A 21,588-nucleotide genomic window follows, 5' to 3' on the forward strand; every position below is an offset into this window, starting at 1 on the left:
CTTTTAAAGATTGTTCAATAAAATATATTTTTTTATCCTATTAATTTTCACTCTGCTTATCGAGCACCGTTAAAGTCCCGGGGCCCTGTGTGTGGCCCTAATGTCCCTTTTGTCTCCAGACATCAGTCATGTGAAAGGCGGTAGCCTAATGAGCGAGACCATATTGCGGGGGACCTGAAGCATGCAGCCTATCCAGCTCCCTGGACGGCACCAAATTGAAATCACTTATTACCAAAACATTTTCTACATTGTATACCGTTATCTGCTGCATCTGCACACAGGGGCCCTGTGTGTGGCCCTAATGTCTCTTTTTTCTTCAATTTATCTATTGGGTTGTGGTGTTCTTGTTTGATTCCTCCCCTCTACCTTTATAATATGATGTTTGGAGACATTTCCATCCCTCGGACAGGGAATATACCTGCCTCTCCACGTGCTACCGGACCATGTCGCGGATTGATTTGGCATTTGCCTCCCCAGCAATGTTGCAGAAAGTGATCTCCGCTGAGATCATGTCTAGGGGTATCTCCGATCATGCTCCGCTGGCTGTAACCATTCGGACCTCTCCGGTGGAGGGTGTGAGAGTGTGGTGGCTGTCCGGGAGCTGGATTGCAGACCCTGAGATTCAGGCAGTAATGCCTGAAGCTCTCCGTAATTTTTGGATAGACAATGCAGAGTCTGCAGACCCCAGGGTGCTCTGGGATGCCTTTAAGGCATGGCTTAGGGGGGAAATTATTACCCGAATAGCTCAGCGGAAAAGACACTCTGTGTGGTCTCTGCAGCAAATGGAGGAACAGGCGAAGTTACGTGAGGCAGAGTTTGTGCGGGCCCCGGTGTAGAATAATTATTTAGTTTGGCAGGGCACGTTGAGGGACCTAGCCTTACTTAGAATAGACCTTACCAAGAAATCTATGTTAGACGGAGCTCAGAGGGTATTTGAATTTGGAGATAAAAACGGCAGGCTGTTGGCTTGGTTAGCCAGAGGGCAACATGCAGTAACACATATAAGGCGTTTGAGGGGGCCGGATGGCCGTCCTCTAACGCTACAAGCTGATATTAATGAGAGACTCCTGGGATTTTATCAAGTCCTGTACTCTTCTAGGGTCTCCTACAACAGATCTGACCTGCTTCACTATCTGGACCGAATCCAGCTCCCCTCCCTTAGTGCAGAAAGAAGTGAGCAATTAGATGAAGACATTTCCCTGGAGGAAGTACAAGAGGCACTGGGCTCTATGCAATCTGGGAAAACCCCTGGGCCAGATGGGATACCAATAGAATTCTACTCCACCTACCAGGAATTGTTGGCGCCCAGGCTTACAGCATTGATGAAACAATTTATGGAGATGGAATGTCTTCCTGAATCAATGTATGATGCGATAGTGGTGTTGGTGCCCAAGCCCGGTAAGGACCCCGAGGAGTGTGCCTCCTACAGGCCGATATCGCTAATTAATGCTGATGCCAAATTGCTGGCTAAAATACTAGCCACCCGGCTCGGAAGAGTAATGGATGATCTTGTCCATGTAGACCAGATGGGGTTCATGGTGGGTAAGGGCACAGATATTAATATCTGCCGCTTATTTCTTAACTTGTCTGCCTCTCATGACAATGCTGGTTAAAGAGTCATAGCCTCTCTAGACGCAGAGAAAGCTTTTGACTCCGTGGAGTGGGGATACCTGTGGGAGGTACTGAGGAGGTTTGGATTTGGTCCAAGGTTCCTCCACTGGCTGGGTCTGCTTTACTGCGCTCCTAGAGCTAGGCTCCGTATAAACGGCAACCTTTCGGATTACTTTCTCCTCCAGAGGTGGGCCCGGCAGGGGTGTCCGCTGTCGCCCGGCCTGTTTGCCTTGGCGCTGGAGCCGCTGGCGGTCCTGATTAGAGATTCTGATCGTATTGTAGGTCTTCGGGTCGGCCCTCTGGAGGAGAAGATATCCTTATATGCAGATGACACTCTGCTATACCTGCAGGACGCTGAATCGTCATTGAGTGCCTTAGCAGCCTTCGATGAATTCGGGGGGTTCTCTGGAATTCGCATCAACTGGTCCAAATCTGCCTTATTCCCCTTAGATGCGCAAGCCAAGGTGTGCGGGGCTCAGACCCCGTTGCAATGGGTGGAAGAATTCACATATCTAGGTATTAGAATCTCGAGGGATCTGGGTTCCTTTCAGCGCCTTAATCTCCAACCTATAGTCCATCGTCTTAGAGATTATTGCTCTCGCTGGGCTAATCTCCTGCTTAATCTTCTTGGTCGTATTAATATTTTAAAGCTGATTTATCTTCCCAAATTTACCTATATCTTCAGAAATTGTCCGGTCTGGATATCCCCATCCTTCTTTAAGGACATAGACAGCTGCATTGGCTCTTTTCTGTGGCAGGGGGCTTCTCCCCGGTTGGCCAGACAAACCATTCAGCTTCCAGTGAGTTGTGGTGGCCTCGCCTTGCCCAACCTATTGGTATATTACTGGGCAGCTATGCTTGTCACAGTGAGGTGGTGATTTCAGCAGTCCAGGGCAAATGCAGCTGTGTGTCTGGAGGCGGCCATAGTGGAATCTCTTAGGGAACTGGGCAATTTGGTATAGAGAGGCTCTTCGGCGTACCCCTCTCTTCCGACCTCGAGTGTGGCGACCCTTCAGGTGTGGGGAATGGCTAGAAGACGCTTTGCGTCCCCTAACGGGTGGTCCCCCTTCTGCCCCTTGTGGGAGAATCCTTCTTTCTCTCACTTCCGAACTATACCAGACCCACAACTCTGGGCCCGCTATGGTATTAAATTGTTGCGAGATGTGTTTCAGGCTGGATCTCTTCTCTCGTTTCAGGTTCTTGCAGGCAGATTTGGACTCCCAACCTGGATGGAGTTTAGATATCACCAGCTGCGTCATGCAGCCAGAGCACAGTTCCCATTGCCACCTAGTCTCAAGACAGAACCTATTGAGGAGTTACTGGCGCAGGAGTCTCTCCCTAAGATTATGTCCACATTATACCTAGCCCTCCTTCAGAAGGATTCACCAAAAATGGAAGCCCTATGGAATAAATGGAAGGCAGACTTACCTGATTTGGATAGAGAGACCTGGGAGGAATGTTTTGAGGATGGCTCTAGATTGGTGATTTCGTCTAGGGACAAGTTAATTCAAACAAAGTTCTTGCATAGGGTACACTACACGCCTCAGAGATTGCACAGAATTTATCCGTTGCGCTCCCCAAATTGCCCGCGTTGTCAGTCACTAGACAGCACTTTTTTTCACATGTTTTGGTCCTGTCCACGTTTATCAAAGTACTGGGCTGAGGTGGGGGAATCTATTAATATTTGTCTTCAGTTAAATGTCCCAGTGACGGCAGAGCTGGCCCTGTTGGGTATCCAAGATGATGAGCAGAGACCTAGATATACTAAGATATTGATTTCACTGTTGTTCTTTTATGCTAAAAAAGAAATCTTGCTGAAATGGTCCTCACATAGGCCCCCCACGTTGAGATAGTGGGAGGACTCAGTTAATGCAGTTTTACCATTATATAAGTTAACCTATATGAGCAGAGGGTGTCCCCTGAAGTATGACCGGATTTGGCGGCTGTGGACGGATCCCACGTAAAACGCCTGCCCTTAATTGTTGTGATTGTGGGTGTACCAGTCCTTAGGATGTACCTGTGATGTTTGCCTCCCCCATGTCCCTCCCCTCTCCCCTCCCTCCCTTTTTCCTTCCATATTCTGTGTACTTCTTATTTAATGTATGACTAGTCCATTATCCAAGATCTTATACTATACCAATATTTGCAAATTGTTACACTCCTTGTATGATTGTAACTACAGTTATCTAATTTCAAGACTACTGTGTATTGTACCATTTTTTTCCTTTCTTTAAATAAAGACCAACCTTGTTGTTAAAAAAAAAAAAAAAGTTTCACTTTGCAAAGAATACCCAATCACATGCAAGGAAAAACAGCATCTTTGCTTGCACATGATTGGATGATGCCAGTCAGCAGAGCTTCTGTTCATTTACTAAGCTCTGGAGCAACTGCCCTGGCACAGTGCGATTGCACTTTGCAAAGTGCACAGTCTATTTGGCTTTTGTTAAACCAACCCCTAAGAGTACTACTCTCGACTGCACTGTCTACCATAGAGACAGCATGTTACCATCTGGCTTTCCTCAGCCAATAGTCTTAGCAAGAAAGAAAAAGTTTTGCGCACCTTGGTGACTCCACATCTCCTGCATTGCTGGAGGATTCTGTTACCCATAGATTGTCAGCATGCACAACATGTGGGGTTCCTGTTGAAGGTACCTCCTGTTGGAGACATAGTATGTCTGGATGTATACATGGAACTTTATCACCTGGAGATAGGTCTGTGGATGATGTGCAGCCTCCAGAGGGAGTCTCCCAGATGCCTTCCTAGGTTCTGCCCTTAATCAAGTGACTACTCTTAGCAGTGTAGATAAGTTTCCTGTCTCTCACTCCAGGACAATGGATGCTTCACTGGGCTGGGCAGGTCAGGAGATTCTTAGAACCATGACCTGTGCTCAGGGTTTGGCAGGTCCTCTTTCAGGCACCATATATACTGTATCTCTGTATTACATTTGGTGGCTTTTGCTTATCTTCTGTCTCTGCTGGTACTCATTTACACCAGTCTATGGTTACAGTTTACCTTTCATCCCTGCCTACCCTTGTAAGAGTACATTCCTTGCACCCTACACCCTTTCAGTAAGGCTGACTTCATGGAAATCTATCTTTGAGTTCTCTACCAGTCTCAGGGGTCAATTAGCAATCTTTATGGGCTATTGCATTGTCATGATTCTCACAAGACTGGCTAGTCTTTTCTTGTCTGGTTTTGTCCAATGTTCAATTTTGGGGCCTGTTCTAGTCGGGGCTTGTCCTAATGTTTTTTTCTTAGTTTTTTTTTTACTCATCACATTGTCAAGGGGCTTGATTTACTAAAAGGAGCATGCAAAATCCGGTCCAGCTCTGAGTATAAACCAATCAGCTTCTAGGCTTATTTAAACAAGCTGAAGTTAGAAGCTGATTGGCTACGATGCGCAGCTGAATCGGATTTTGCCTGCTCCAATTTTAATTAATCAAGTCCAATGTGTTTCTCCCTTATTAGGTAGTTATGCAACTGAAACCCCTGTTTTTTTACACAATTTATTAGACAGTGTAATTTGTCTTTTTTTGCTGTCTAGCTAGCAGGGGCGGATCCTGAGTCTAGTCTCGGGAGGGGCACTGCCAGAAAATAAGGTGTACCTGTACGCCATTTTGTGCAATAGCCAGCAAAGGCACGCGTGCTGATTGACCAGAGGGGGAGCCAATCAGCGAGTCCGGCGGAAGTGATATCCGCCGGCCACCTGCAATCGCTCCCAAAAAGGAATAGAACAGCGGTCTGCTGATGTAAACAAGGTAGACCGCCATTCTGTCAGAGATGAACAAAGTGATCTTGTGTTCCTGCTAACCAGGAACACGGATCACTCTGTTCATGTAGTGAGTCCATCTCCACACAGTTAGCAAGCACCCCCTAGGGACACAGTTAACCCTTTGATCACCCCTGATGTTAACCCTTCCCAACCAGTGTCATTAGTACAGTGACAGTGCATATTTTTAGCATTGATCACTGCATTAGTGTCATTGGTCCTCAAAAAGTGTCAAAAGTGTCAGATAGGTGTCCGATCAGTCAGCCACAATGTTGTAGTCCCGCTAAAAAAAAAAAAAAATCACTGATTGCCGCCACCATTACTAGAAAAAATAAATAAAAATGCCGTAAATCTTTCCCCTATTTTGTAGATGCGATAACTTTTGTGCAAACCAATCAATATACATTTATTGGGATTTTTTACCAAACATATGTAGCAGAATACATATTGGCCTAAATTGAGGAAGACATTTTTTTTTATAGAAAAAATGTAAAAATATTGTTTTTTTTTCAAAATTGTCAGTTTGCTTATATCACAAAAAATAAAATATCACCAAAAGAAAGTGCTATTAGTGGAAAAAAAAGGACATCAATTTTACTTGGGTACAGTGTGGAAGGACCGCGCAATTGTCAGTCAGTTACAGTAACGCAATGCAGTATCGCAAAAAATGGCCTGTTCATGAGGGGGGGGGGTAAAACTTTCCGGAGCTGAAGGGGTTTAGATTGAACAAGACTAAAAGGGCAGCATTTGCTTTCCATAAATAATGGCAGTTTTACACATTCATTAATTCTTTTACTCACTTTTTGGTGCTCTGGTGGGGGGGAGGGGCTCCCATGCAGGAGCAATGGAGAGGAGCAGGATCCATTAGCAGGTGGTGCAGCCGGCAGCATCAGATGACAGTGACACACAGTCACTGCTTCTTCCTGTGTTCACGCCGTGCTGTGGAGAAGATAGAGGGAAGAGGTGGGTGGAGCCAACACTCAGGGGCAGAGAACAAAGAAGGCTCCGCTATGAATGCTTGGGTTCTCCTCCTCAGCAGCGGCTCCAGCCTCCAACGTGACTGACGTCACTGGTTGCTACACACCAGGCGGCCCAGGCGTTAGCAACCAGTGCAGGATACACTAGCCAGCAGCTCCACCCACCTCCTCCCTCCATCTTCTCCAGGTCCAGCGCAGCAAAATGATCACGGCACGGAGTCTCTCTCAGCGCCGCTGATCGGCTAATTACACTGATGTGAAAGAGAGAGACTCGGTCGGGACTGCAGTGATATTTTCGGGGGGTGCAATTGCCCCGCTGCCCCCCCCCTGGATCCGCCCCTGCTAGCTAGTAAGTGTGTTGTGTTCAAAGCCCTTTTTATGTGTAACCTTACTCCAAAAGCTCTATAAATTGGACATTTGCCATTTTTGTTTTGTTATGCCATTCCACCTTTTCTGGTGGTATTATGTTTTCACAGCCTCTCACTGGTTTAGGCGAGTTAGTGTTCCTTTGGGTGAAGTCGTTCCCCTTTGGTGGCAATTTCCTCTATCCTGGTCTTAAACATCAGGTTGTTCCTCTATGGCCTTCCCTTGGTCATTGGCATCTTCCCGCGGCTTTACAGGGGGCTTCACCTTATCTGCTTCAGATTTGGGTGTTGGTCCTTTAGGTAGTTTAAAGTTGCAAACAGCTCCCAGTCATTTTTTTATGGGCCTTTCAATGGCTCACCCCATTAGTTGTACTATATTTGAATACCCCACCTGTTTCTGAATTTCTGTGTCCACCAATGGATGATTAGTGATTTTAGAGTGATAGGTACACTTTAATTCATCTGTCCATTTTACATAGGTAGTGTGGCATCATGTCACAGATGCATATCTATCTTATTACAATATTTTTTATGTTATTTATTTAAATATGTATTAATAGTTTTAATTTGAAAAATTTGAAATACCTGCATTATTACCAGCGTGAAAAAGCTAAAATCACTATAATAAAAATAGTTAACCCAAGCAAAAAATAAAAATATGGTAAACTTTGCTAGAACAAATAGCTGTTTAAAATGATTAGTGGAAATAATAAAGCCTAAAATTCCTAATTTGGTATCATTGCTAATTATTCCACTACCATTCAAAGTTGAAGATTATGGGGCAGATTTAATAAAGAAGTAATTTTCATTCTTGTAAAACGTTTCTATTTTACAAACTACATTTCATATTATTAGGACTTTGGATTGAACACAAGCTTTCTTACGGCTTTACAAAATCAGCTCCTATTAGTTTAAACTAATTTATGCTATTATTGATGCCATGTTCATAACATGAATGATTGGTGTCTTATGTGTCTTCTTTCCACCTAAAAGTCCTAGAACAAATAGACTCACTTCCCCCCACCCAGAGCACATGCTGAGTCTCGGCTGTGAAGATAACTTATAGAATGACAAATTTAGCAACAGCAGTCATAGGGACAGGTGTGACATTACATGAAATGGACCACCCTCTTGCAGTATCCCACGTGGTAGCTGAGGAACAGAGTCAGCCCATGAAGTGACGAATCAGGGCTGTGAGCAGATCAGGGGTATAAAAGGTAAAAGCACCATGTTAGCTCTTCTGAGCAGTTCGTGCATCCCCAGCCTTGCCTCGGGTGTAGGGATTGCATAGAAAAACAAAACTACACACAACCAACAACTGTGTAGTTTTGTTTTCTAGGCACAGAGGCGCAACCATTTATGCACTGGGATTGTCTAACACTACTGTTTGGGATAAGGACGTCGTTTTCCAACTGTTGGGCTCAGTCCCAACCCTTTTAGGCACTCTGGAAACATCAGGTTAGTAGTTAGATTATTGTTTGCTAATAGAGTAATTCATATGTACTTAATTAAAAAAAAAAATAACATTATAACTAAATTATAAAATGAGTTGTATTTGCATTTCTAAAGATGTGTGTATGTGTGTGGACGTATGTATGAATTAATCATATATACGTGTATGTACTGACTTACTGAATCATACATACGTGTACGTATTGACTTACTAAATCTGATATAAAGAACAACAAAATTAAAAAATGCAAACATTGGTTCAAATGGTCACTTAGACACTGAGGATACTAATACAGCTTAAACATGTATTGTGTTAACACATTTAGCTTAAAGAATGTCTTAAAAGACAAACCTTAAGTATGTTGTACTTTTGTGTAGTCATGTAAACTTACAAGGTTATGTTACTCAGACAGTACAATGCCAGGAATAACTCTGATAAGATGCATGAGGTATCAGCTAGGCACTGATGACTTTTTAAGGGAATCATCTGCTCCCATATCTATGTCATTCCTGCCATTGCCACTTGTCTCCTGTCAGTCAAAGCTCTTGGTTCTAATTTTAGCACATGCCCTTTTGTGATCTGTGCTAATTATCCTTATAAAAAAATGAGTACATGATACAGCACATATGATTAAAACACATGATTATTTTTTCACTTTTTCATTTCTGTTCCATTTCTATTTTTATGTAAATTATGTAAACCATTTAACATATGTATTTGAAATCTCTTTTTACAAATTAAATATTGATGTTAACTTTTTTCATTAGAATTTTTTTTTTTTTAAAACATTAAAAAAGTTGTTGCACAATAAATGCTATCCAGCGCCATGTAATTAATGTTACATCATTATCATGTATTATTAAATCAACATTATTAGCTTTACATATGACTTATAATAAAAGCATTTTTTACAGCTATTTTTACACATTTACTACTTCTGAAGCCATTTTTGAAAGCTTAAGTGGTCCTTCAAGATAATGTGTTGCTGCACAATGAATGCTATCCAGCTACATGTAATTAATGTTACATCATTATGCCTTATTATATCAACATTATCAGCTTCACATATGACTTATATAGCATCTCATTTTTTAAGAATTTTGCAGTAGAGCCTTACAAATACTTTAAATATTAGAGCAATAATTGGTTTAAGCCTCAAATGTATTATACCTATACCCCATAAATGCCTAAAAAGTATTTAAAAAATAGATAGATAGATAGATAGATAGATAGATAGATAGATAGATAGATAGATAGATAGATAGATAGATAGATAGATAGATAGATAGATAGATAGATAGATAGATAGATAGATAGATAGATAGACATTGAAATATAACACATACTACTTTTATAAAAGTTGGCTAAAAAAATGAAAGCAATTTTTATAGCTCTTTTACACATGTATTACCTCTGAAGCCATTTTTGAAAGCTTAAGTGGTCCTTCAATATATTGGGGGTTATTTACAAAAGGCAAATCCACTTTGCACTACAAGTGCTAACTACAAGTGCAAAGTGCACTTGAAATTGCACTGAAAGTGCAATTGGAAGTGCAGTCGCTGTAAATCTGAGGGGTAGATCTGAAATGAGGGGAAGCTCTGCTGATTTTATTCTCCAATCATGTGCACTTGAAATAGCATCACATTTTTAAATAATTTTGCAGTAGAGCTTTGCAAATACTTTAAATATGAGAGAGATAACTGGTTTAAGCCTCAAATGCATTATACCTATACCCATAAACGCCTAAAAAGTATTTAAAAAATGCATAGATAGATAGCTAGATAGAGAGATAGCTAGATAGAGAGATAGCTAGATAGCTAGATAGATAGCTAGATAGATAGCTAGATAGATAGCTAGATAGATAGATAGATAGATAGATAGATAGATAGATAGATAGATAGATAGATAGATAGATAGATAGATAGATAGATAGATAGATAGATAGATAGATAGATAGATAGATAGATAGATAGATAGATAGATAGATAGATAGATAGATATTGAAATATAACACATACTACTTTTATAAAAGTTGGCTAAAAAATTAAAGCAATTTTTACAGCTCTTTTACACACTTTTTACTCCTGAAGCCATTTTTGAAGGCTTACGTGGTCCTTCAACGTATAGCCCACAGTTCGGCTTCCCATTCTTAAAGTCTCTATCAGTATCCTAACAAATTTTAAATTTGTTATTTTTTTTAAATATATCATCTGTAGTTGTTATTTAAAAATAGTAATGGTTGATAGTGATACAGTATTCATAAACAAATAAATGCATTAATTAAAAATCAGCAGATATTTGATGCTTTATTCATGTGCAGCATTAAATGTTTATCTTTTATCTACTGAATGTGTTGTACATCAATTTATTTATTTTTTATTAACTTTTCAGAGTGCCTATAAACATGGCTTTGCAAGCACCGACGTTTATACAGCCTTTACAAAGTGTTGTGGTACTGGAGGGTAGTACCGCAACCTTTGAGGCTCAGATTAGTGGTAAGTAGTTTTTAAATACATTTATATCAGTCTTTTTTTTCTTTTGTTACATGCCACATAAAAAAATTGTAGTGACATACTAGTGACTCTTTTACCATTGAATTGGATGTTAAAATATTTTGTACTAAAATTAGAATTGCTTGCTCACGTTTAAAGGTGTACAGCACAAAATGAATATATCTAGACAATGTCATTTTAAAAAGCATACTGATTTCTAGTGATGCAAAGAAATTGATATTATTCCACTAATTCTCAACTGAGTTTATTTAGTTTCCTATCAAGTATAGCTGCAATTGTATTATTCTAGTATGTAAAAAAAATATTTATTAGTTTTTATATTGTTGATTGTACTTTTATATTCCATTGTTTGTTTTAGTTGGATTGTATTATTTGTTGTTTGAAAAATTTAAAAGTAGAACAGAGTGTACAAATAATGCTACCATATGTTTTCCAAATATTTTTAAAGCAAACACAACACAAAAAAAATCCTTAAAAGTTTCAAATTATTATCATTAATTCATATAAAATAGCCAACACATGGCTGAATAATATTTAAAAAGGATATATACAATGACGCCTCCTAGCTCATATCCCACCATCTATATAACATTGCCTTTCGTTTAGTTGGTTGATGTATAAATACAAACAACATCTTTAAAGATGTCTATACACTAACATATGTATGAATAGGAATATTCATACAAACATTTGAATGAAAATTCTCATTTAATTTGATGACTTGACAAATGTCATTAGAATGTACTTTAAAATTTAGCTTGTTTTTAATATTTGACTTTGGAATTGTCCAAACAGAAACCACATACACTGTTAGGAATTACCGGTAATTCCTTCAAGATACATTTTCCATCCTGCGCTTTCAAATTTTTCTCCCTACAATGGTCAAAAACAAATGTCAATTTGACTCCAATAATGATTAGAAAAGCGAACGAATGCTCCTAAAACAAAACATTTTGAATGAAATTCTACTAGTGTATAGCCGGCTTTACTAAGCTCTGGTTCAAACCAGTGCAATTTGTCATGCGATTTGACTGTTTAAAATTGCATGACAAGTTGCACAACATTGCTGACAATGGAATTATTCAAGTAGCCGTGACTCATGTGGCAGCAACTTTGAAAATGGTTCTTGTACTATTCCTGTGCAATTTCAAGTGTGACTTGCATTGACATCTGTGTGAATGAAGTTGCACAGATGTCAGCAAGCTGCACATGAAATCGCACTGATTGGCGGCTTTGAAGTTGCACTGAAGTAGCACGATTTCAAAGCCGCGCTTGTGTGAACCAGAGCTAAAGGAAAGACAATGTTATATAGGTGGTGGGATAGGAGCTAGGAGGTGTTAATGTATATGTGCTGGGCAATGTGGTTTCAATTTTTTTTAAATTCATGCTAATAAAACAAAGCTTTTATGGATTTACATATGAGCCATATTGCATACCACTTTAAAAATCACTGGTAATCAAAAGTAGATATAGGTAGCTTGAACTTCATGGGGATGTTGATACCTATGACAATAAGTCAGTGTATGGGTCCCTATACTTACTATTAAGGCCTCATACACACGGGTGTATTAAAATACTCCTATCTACACTGGACCTTTCTGCCAGATCCATCTTTTAAGCATAAAAAAATGCTTGTCTTGGTGCATATTTGAATGCGTTTACAGGCATATGGCTTTTAAAAGCGTATGAGCTTCTATTGGCCAGAATATTCATTTATTCCATCCACTTGAATAGATTTACATGCATATTGTTGCCTATGTGCATACACCTCAATATGCATGCATTTATATACATTTCGGCATGTTTATGCAGGTTTAGGTGCGTACATGCCTAAATTATGCTTATAAGCTCCTCTCCAAATGCATTTTGGGGCATTTTTAATGTCTCTAAAAGTTGCTATTAAAATACAGTTCTAAATGCTTAATGTGCATGGCTCCATAGGCTAACATTGAACTGGATTTAACCTCCCTGGTGGTATGATTATGTCGGATTTTAGGTGCTGAAAGAGGTACAATTATTTTGCATGGAAATTTGGTGTTTTATATTGTAGGCCTGTAATTCTTAGGAATAACTCACTTAAATCTGTCCAAACAAGAGTCTAGTAGACATCCCGGGTATGATAACGTTTGAAACACAAAATTATAAATTATAATATAATAAATAACTATAAATAATTATACCAAATAATAATATAATAATAATAATAAAAATTATTCAAAAATGTAATCAAATCAAAAACACTGAAATTTGCTCAGTTGCAGAATTGTCGCTGTCATTACTTTCCAGTGTTTGATGACGGATTTCCCCACAAATCACTATCGCTCAATTCTGCGAGTGATTCTAATTTATTATCGCTGTTTTCTAGCTGGTCTAAAACCACTTTTGATGTAAAGGGACGGTTTTGGTTGCTATGGACAATCTCCAGTTTCCAGGCAGAAAGAACAGCTTTTATAATATAAAACTGCATGCAGGCCACTGGAGAAACCACTAAGGACAAAAGGGATGTTAAATAAATTCATACAGTAATGTAATCTGTAAGATTACAGTGTACTGTATGTATTGTGTGTGTTTCACTTTTTGAATTTGGCGCCGTTCTCTGTCCCCGTGCGTCGCAACGCTCGAAGGGAACGGAGCTTGGCTCCATGAAGAATCAAGCGGAGGACGAGCCGCTCACACTGCGGGGAGACATTTCAGGATCCAGGGGACAAGGTAAGTAAGCTCTTCCTGGATCCTGCGATGCGATCCGGAGTCTGGCTCGGGGTTACCGCTTTTGGTTCTGAAATTCCACCCCAAGCCAGACTCGGGAATACCGCCAGGGAGGTTAAAGGCATATAAAAAAAAAATAAAAATATGCTGGATGCCTGTTAAAATTGTGTTTTGTATGCCAATGTGCATAATGCCTAACACTCATTGTCCAAATAATGCATATGTTTTAAGTGTAGACATGTGACATCTGGCATTTGAAATTGACGTACCTCCATGCCAACTTTCCTGATTGCCATCATTCTAAAGTACCATATTCAGGGCCTGATTTAGCAAAGTGTGAAGAAAGGTAAAATCAAGAGTGCCTGAGTCTAAAATAGTTAGCATTGGAAAAAGTGCATTGAAGTCATTGGCATCGGTGTGCACTTCAATGCATTCAATATAGGCAGGAAAAGTTGAAAATATAGGGGTTGATTTACTAAAGGCAAATAGACTGTGCACTTTGCAAAGTGAAATTGCGCTTTGTAAGTGCAGTTGCTCCAAAGCTTAGTAAATGAGGTAAAGCTTCACTTTACAAAAAATACCCAATCAAATGCAAGGAAAATAAAAAAAAAAACAGCATTTTTTCTTGCACATGATTGGATGATGGAAGTCAGCAGGGCTTCTGCTCATTTACTAAGGTCTGGAGCAACTGCTCTTGCAGAGTGCAACTGCACTTTGCAAAGTGCACAGTCTATTGACCTTTAGTAAATCCACCCCATAGTTTCTTCTTTGAATGATTGGATGTGTAACATACATTGTGATGAATTAAGGCGAAGTGCAATATAACAAATTGACCAGATTTACTAAATGGTGAAGTGATGTGCAATAACTTTTTTAATGTTGGCAAAAGAATTTCATTTTTTTTTATTCCCTGCACTTGATTGGATGTTTGAAGTGCACATAAGGTTACTTCACCTCATTTTCTATTCTAGTAGGCTAGTACCAAACACAGCTTAAAGTGTATGCCATGCTAAAAGTATTTTATTATCTTAGGATAGAGGGGGGAATGGTTAGAACCTCTGTCATGTTTTTACTGCTATGACAGGCTATATCTATCTATATATCTTTCTGTGGTTTTGGAGATTTGCCATCACATCCTGATTGGTAAAATCAGAAGAACAGGAAGTGAGGGCAAATCTCCAAAAACACAGAAGGATATATAGATAGATATAACCAGTCATAGCAGTAAAAACATGACAGAGATTCTGACCATTACCTCTTTATCCTAAGACAATCTTCACCAGCAACAAAGACAGAAATATTTTGTTTAGTAGATAAAGGCCCCTTTCACATAGGCTTTCCAATCAGGTCCACCTGTCAGTTTTTCAGGCGGACCTGATCAGACCCTCTATTCACTCCTATGGAGCGGCGGATGTCAGCGGTGACATGTCCGCTGACACCCGCTGACACCCGCTGCTATCCGATCCTGTTCATGAAATCCAGATGGACGGTGACCCTATTTTCCATTCATCTGGTGGATCAGTTTTCATTCCGATCTCCCATAGAGAACAGCAGGGCTCTGACATGTCCGCCTCTGCACAGTGAGCGGAGACGGACCTGCCATCCGCCGGCTCACTTTTACACGGGTGTCATCAGTTCAGTCATGTTTTTTGCTAAGAAAAACAACTGATGAATATGGATTCAGGCTACATCTGTTTACACCTCCATCTTCAGTTCAGTTCAGTTCTGTTTACATCAGTCTGCATCCATTTCTGCATCCATTTTTTTTTTGGTTGTTGCAGGAAGCAATTATAGGTAACAAAATTTTAAACAAAATTTTTTTCTTGCCTAAGGGTTGGTTCGCATCTGAAACACACAGGGAAGTGGACCGCGTTCCCATGTAATTCAGTGCATTATGATTTTCAGCCCATTTTTTTTAATTGGCTGAAATTGGAAAAGTAGGGCATGCACTACTTATCAAGAACAAACTGCACAAAATCAGTGCTGCTAATCAGTGCCCATCAGTGTTGCCAATCAGTGTCCATCAGTGCCCATCAATTATGCCAATCAATGGCCATGAGTGCTGCCAATCAATGGCCATCAGTGCTGCCAAGCGGTGCTTTCACATCAGTTCCCATACATGCCGCCTATCAGTGCTGCCTATCAGTGCCCATCAGTGCTGCCTATTAGTGCCCATCAGTGGCGCATATCAGTGCTACCTATCAGTGCCCACCAGTGCCACATATCAGTACAGCCTCATCAGTGCCTCCTCATAAGTGCCCACCAGTGCCATCTCATCAGTGCCTATCAGTGCAGCCAATCAGTGCTCATCAGTGCTGCCTATCAGTTCCCATGAGTGCTGCCAATCAGTGCCTCCTCATCAATGTCCATCCGTGCCGCCTATCAGTGCCCATCAGTGCTGCCTATCAGTGCCCATCACTGCTGCCTAGCAGTGCCCATCAGCGCTGCAGATCAGTGCAGCCTATCAGTGCACATCAGTGAAGGAGAAAAATTATCTGTTTTCAAAATTTCATAACAGAAACTAAGAAAAAAAAACATGCCCAAATGTTTGATCTTTTTTAGTTTGTTTAGTAAAAAATTAAAAACCCCAGTGGTGATTAAATACCACTAAAAGAAAGCTCTATTTGTGTGGAAAAAAAATAATAAAAATGTCATATGGGTGCAGCCCTGCATGACCGCTCAATTGTCATTCAAAGTGTAACAGCACTGAAATCTGAAAATTGGCCTGGGCAGGGATGGGGTAAAAATGCCCAGTAGACAAGTGGTTGATGATTAAATGTGCTGCATGGGTCAGCAATGAAATGCAGCTCCTAACAATCTAAATGACCTGGTCACTGTGCGTTTACGCATGTTTAGCAACCCCAATTAGGTTTATATGACCAAGCAAATTATTGTGCCCCAAGTCCTAATGTATGCACAACTTGAAGGCTACAGTTGAACAGCCCTGGAATAGTCTACAGGTATACCCCACTTTTAAGTACACAATGGAGTTTATTTACTAAAGCTGGAAAGTGCAAAATCAGACTCACTTCTACATAGAAACCAAAGAGCTTCTAACCCCAGCTTGTTCAATTAAGCTTTGGTAATAAAACCTGGAAGCTCATTGGTTTCTATGTAGAAGTGAGCCTGATTTTGCACTTTCCAGCTTTAGTAAATAATCTCCATTGTGTACTTATAAGTGGGGTATGCCTGTATTAATTACTACCGGTATATGGTATATTGCTGTCTTGTGATAAAATCCATTATATATGAAAATAAAATACAGTTACTTAGGTTTCATAGTTAGCAACTTAGCTGTCTAATGTGCTGTATAATGAAATCCATGGCACTGATAAAAATGGAGTTCACTCTTAAGCACAGTTTTATTGCACTTGGCTGGTGGCATCATGTCCTTTTTTGGCCACAGCGGCTTTTAATATCCTTGGAAAGTATGGACGTTACAATTAATTGCATAAGGTAATGTCTATGAAACGCACTCTGTTAGCACTTTCCAGCGTTCCAGAGATTTTTTTAAAGAAGTACTGGAGAATTATAACATAATCATTTGTTTTTACTCTTTTACAAAAAAATTATATCACATAATGCCAAGCATTACTATTCTAAATTGTGTTATTTACACACATGTATGGCCTTTGTAGCATGCTTTGGGGTTGAATTACTAAAGACTGTGCGTTTTGCAAGTGTAGTTGCACTCTTTTATCTTAGTAAATGTCAATGAGGTAAACCTTCACTTTGTAAATAATACCCAATCAGGTGCAGGAAAAAAAAATGTTTTTGCTTGCACATGATTGGATGATGGAAATCATCAGAGCTTCCCCACATTTACCAATCTCTGGGGAAAGTGAGTACAACTGCACTTGCAGATTGCACAGTCTTTTGCCTTTAGTAAACCAACCCCTTTGTATGAGGTTTCCCAGGGTAACAGAAAAAATTCAGACTTCAAACTTAATTGACTTAATAGTTTACATGCAATGTTCCAAAATGACTTCTTTAAACAGTAGAATCCTCATCATCATGCCGTTGCTGTTTTTGATTGCTTGACAACGTAAAGTCCACTGGACACTAACAAAAGTCAAAGATGGCTATGATATCAGGTTTTTTCTGAAGGTGAACTGTAAAACCATCACCCTTAGGCCGGTCATACACGGAGCAGATTTCTTTCCTGCAACCATAGGTTGCAGGAAAGAAATTTGCTTGGTACCCCCATCAACACAAACGGTGTTGATGCAGGAATCCCTCCTGCCGGGCCATTGTCTTCTCCCTCCCGGGAGAAGACTGATTATAGCTAGCAGCTATAGCAGCCGCTCACTATAGTCACATGAGAATCTGGCAGGCTGGTTGTACCCAAGTTGAATGATCGATCGACTCCATACATTCAGCCTGACCATTAACGGTTCGAATCTCAGCCGGTTCCTGCTGAACTGACCAAGATTCGACCCGTGTATGGCCAGTCTTAGTCATCAAGAAACAAGGAAAGTGCACTGGAATGGTGGGGATAACAAAATAAGCAACATGTTCAATTAGAATATAAAACCCAAAGCAGAATTAAACCCAAAATCAAATATTTAATATTAGGGTTGTCCCGATACCGATACTAGTATTGGTATCGGCACCGATACCGAGCATTTGCCCAAGTACTTGTACTCGGGCAAATGCTCCCGATGCCTCCCCCGATACCTTGACTGTCAGCTGTGATCGGCGCGTGGGGGAGTTACAAGATTCTCCCCCAGCGGCTTTCACCAGCTTTAGTGACAGACAGCGGTGATCGCTCACAGCTGACTGTCACTGCATCCTCCTCCATGCCCCCTCCTTTCCTCTGTCCCTCTCAGCTGTCCCCTCCGTTCTGCTCTTATCTGTCCCCTCCGTTCTGCTCTTATCTGTCCCCTCCGTTCTCCCCCTCCGTTCCTCCGTCCTCCCCCTCCTCCTTCCTTTGTGTATGGATAGAGTCAGCTGACTCTGTCCATTCACATAACTGAAACATTGTAATCTTCTGTGATTACGAGATTACGATGTGTCAGTTTATGAATGGAGAGAAGCTGCGGTCTTCTCTCCATTCATTGTCAGTGCAGCTGACGCTGCAGAGAAAGGGACTGGGGAATCTCTATCCTCTGTCTCTTTCTCTGTCTCAAGGGGGAGATATCAGAGGTCTGTTAAGACCCCTGATATCTCACCAAAGCCCCCCAAAAGGGCTGATTAAAAAAAAAAAAAAAAAAAAACAATAAAGAATAAAAGAAATATTATTGTAAAAAATAAAAATTGTAAAAAAAAAAAAATAACACACACATACAACGTTCACCCCCCCCCCCCCCCCCCCCAAAAAAAAAAGCAAGCACTGTTAAAAGAAAAAAAAAAAATGAAAAAAAAAACACTGTCACGTGACATTAAAAAAAAAGTATCGGTAATCGGTATCGGCGAGTACTTGAAAAAAAGTATCGGTACTTGTACTCGGTCCTAAAAAAGTGGTATCGGGACAACCCTATTTAATATATTTGTTTTCTTTTTTTAGGATTTTTTTTCTGGCTTCTGTTTTTCTTTTGGTGATCTGGCCAGTAACACATTTTCTGTCTTCAGGTGTCTCCACACTGGATGGAGGAGTGACGGAGACACCTTTGGACAGTAGCACTGTGAATTTGGGCAGAGGGTAATATTAGATGCACTAGCAGATTTAGGTCGATTTGACTAAGCAAACTCCAGCTAACACTTTTTAAGCAGATACATAAACATTTTTTTTTCCTTTTGGGATACAGGTTTTACCTGACCATTGTAAGCCCCCCTGTCAGTGCAGGGTTAAATGGTTTGTCTCAAACCTCTAACAGCTTGGTCTGTTAAAGGAAGTTGAAAAACAACAGACTTACTGGCAGGATCAATAGGTGAAAATAAAGGAAAATAGCCTAAAAAAGAAAATGAATGCAGCCACCACATCTAAGATTTGGTAAACTGCAATATTTGACATTTTTGTTTTTTTGGGTTTATCCACTTTTAATTTAACATTCTGACCAACACTTCCCATCCACCCCATAGCAGTTTTACTGCTACAGGGCAGCTCTACTGTGCAGAATATATATATATATATATATATATATATATACATGACTCTGCACTTCTGCCTTCAGGGGGTGCGCGCTCGCCACCGGTGGGCTGCTTCTGCTGTGAATATTCACAGCAGAAGCCAATCTGCGGGTGCATGGCACTCGATGTCCGCCGACACCCGCCGATCGTTGGTAATACACACAGAACAGGGATCTGCCTATGTAAACAAGGCGGATCGCCATTCTGAGAGGGGGGGGACACTGCACTCTGTGTTCCTACAAAGGGAACTAGGGACTAGAATACATCTCTTCCCCTAGTGAAAGTACCACAACTGTTTACACAAAAACACTGGCTAGGCACACAGTTAACCCTTTGATCGCCCTAGATGTTTAACGCCTTCCCAGACAGTTTCATTAGTACAGTGGCAGTGCATATTTTTAGCACTGATCACTGTCTTAGACCCCTTTCCCACTGGGGCAGTTTTCAGGTGTTTTAGCACTGGAATAGCCTCTGCTAATCGCCTGAAAACCGCCTCCCATTCACTGCAGTGTGACTTTTCACACTCAGGCGGTGCGCTTGCGGGATGTTCAGAAAAGTCCTGCAAGCAGCATCTTTGGGGCGGTTTGGGAGCTCTGTATTTAGCGCTTGCAAAATGCCCTGCCCATTGGAATTAATGGGCAGCACTTCCGAAGCACCTGAAAAGCGATTCGGAAGCGCCACAACACGGAAGTTTTTAACCCCTTCTTTGGGGTTAAAAGCATCCCGCTAGTGGCCAAAAAGCGCAGCTTAAACAGCGCTAAAGCACCGCTAAAACAAGCAGCATTCGGCCCCAGTGTGAAAGGGGTCTTAGTTTCACTGGTTCCTGCAAAGTGTCAGAAGTGTTAGTTAGTATCCAATTGTCCACCGCAATATTGCAGTCCTGCTATAAGTCGCTGATCGCTGCCATTACCAAAAGAAAATAACTAAAAATTCCATAGACATATCCCATAGTTTGTAGACGCTATAATGTTTGCGTAAACCAATCAATATATGTATTGGGATTTGTTTTACCAAAGCTATGTAGCAGAATACATATTGGCCTAAATGTATGAATAAATGTGATTTTTCTTTTATTGGATATGTTTTATAGCAGAAAGTAAAAAAATATTGTTTTTTTTTTTTTTAAATTGTCGGTATTTTTATGTTTATAACGTAAAAATAAAAAGCACAGTGGTCATCAAATACCACCATAAGAAAGCTCTATTTGTGGGAAAAAAAATACATAAATTGTATGCATCATTTGCATGACCGCGCAATTATCAATTAAAGTAGCGCAGTGCTGTATTGCAAAAAAATGGCCAGGTCATGAAGGGGGGTAAATCTTCTGAAGTGCAGCAATATATATATATATATATATATATATATATATATATATATATATATATATATATATATATACATAACTCAAAGAAACAGCAGTGGCTATACAAACACTTTAATATATTAAAGATTATAAGCTTGTTTCTACTTTGTATTGCCCCAGAGCAGGGCTAAATAAAACCCTGGAGACAGGGAACCAGTCTCTATGATTGAACATATCCTGCTTACTGTAGGCTGATAGTCATAAAATCTACATGAAATTTCAATTTTGATCAGTTTGGTTTTAATTTTTGAGTGCATAGCAAGGGTAGCTCTGGATTTGAAATGAGTCCCAGTAAAGGACCCAACACCCGCATAATGTGCACTTAATGAGCAATGAAGGCCATGGCAATAAGATAACATTGGAGTACAATGAAAGTCCCGTATAGGACAGTCTAGGAAGTCACTGATGGTCATGGGGCTTGACCCTAAAAGGGCAGTGAGTGTCGGATCATAGAAGGGAATACTGAGTCTAGGGCCAATTGAGGAGCTGCATCTAAGAAACTCTTGCAGGCACAGTATGGGTCATTAGACATCAGGAAATGTACTGCATTTACTTCGGATAACATCCTAACATATATTTTAGTTTTTGGTGAATGCTGAAAAGTAAAACCAATTTAAAATGTCTTATATCTGGACAAGATTCCATTGAGTTGTGTATGCCTGAGATCCCGTGTCCCCATACCTGCTGTAGTCAGTATGAGGGGTTCCCACTCTACTTCTTGTTATTTTCATTTCATATTATGAATAATGTAGCCAGAGCAG

General features: G+C 40.3%; 1 protein-coding gene across 50 annotated transcripts in view; it reads left to right on the forward strand.

Moving 5' to 3' along the window:
- Window positions 1–7,968: 7,968 nt before the first annotated feature.
- Window positions 7,969–21,588, forward strand: part of TTN (titin) — a 348,879-nt gene continuing 335,259 nt past the window's right edge. For all 50 annotated transcript variants that reach the window (XM_073633763.1, XM_073633783.1, XM_073633784.1 and 47 more), the window contains exons 1-2: window positions 7,969–8,181; window positions 10,568–10,671. In XM_073633763.1, coding sequence (XP_073489864.1) covers window positions 10,581–10,671 — 91 coding nt within the window. In that variant the 5' untranslated portion in view covers window positions 7,969–8,181; window positions 10,568–10,580. The remainder of the gene's footprint in view (window positions 8,182–10,567; window positions 10,672–21,588) is intronic.

This window comes from Aquarana catesbeiana, linkage group LG06, assembly GCF_042186555.1.
Source record: "Aquarana catesbeiana isolate 2022-GZ linkage group LG06, ASM4218655v1, whole genome shotgun sequence".
NCBI classification, from domain to species: Eukaryota; Metazoa; Chordata; class Amphibia; order Anura; family Ranidae; genus Aquarana; species Aquarana catesbeiana.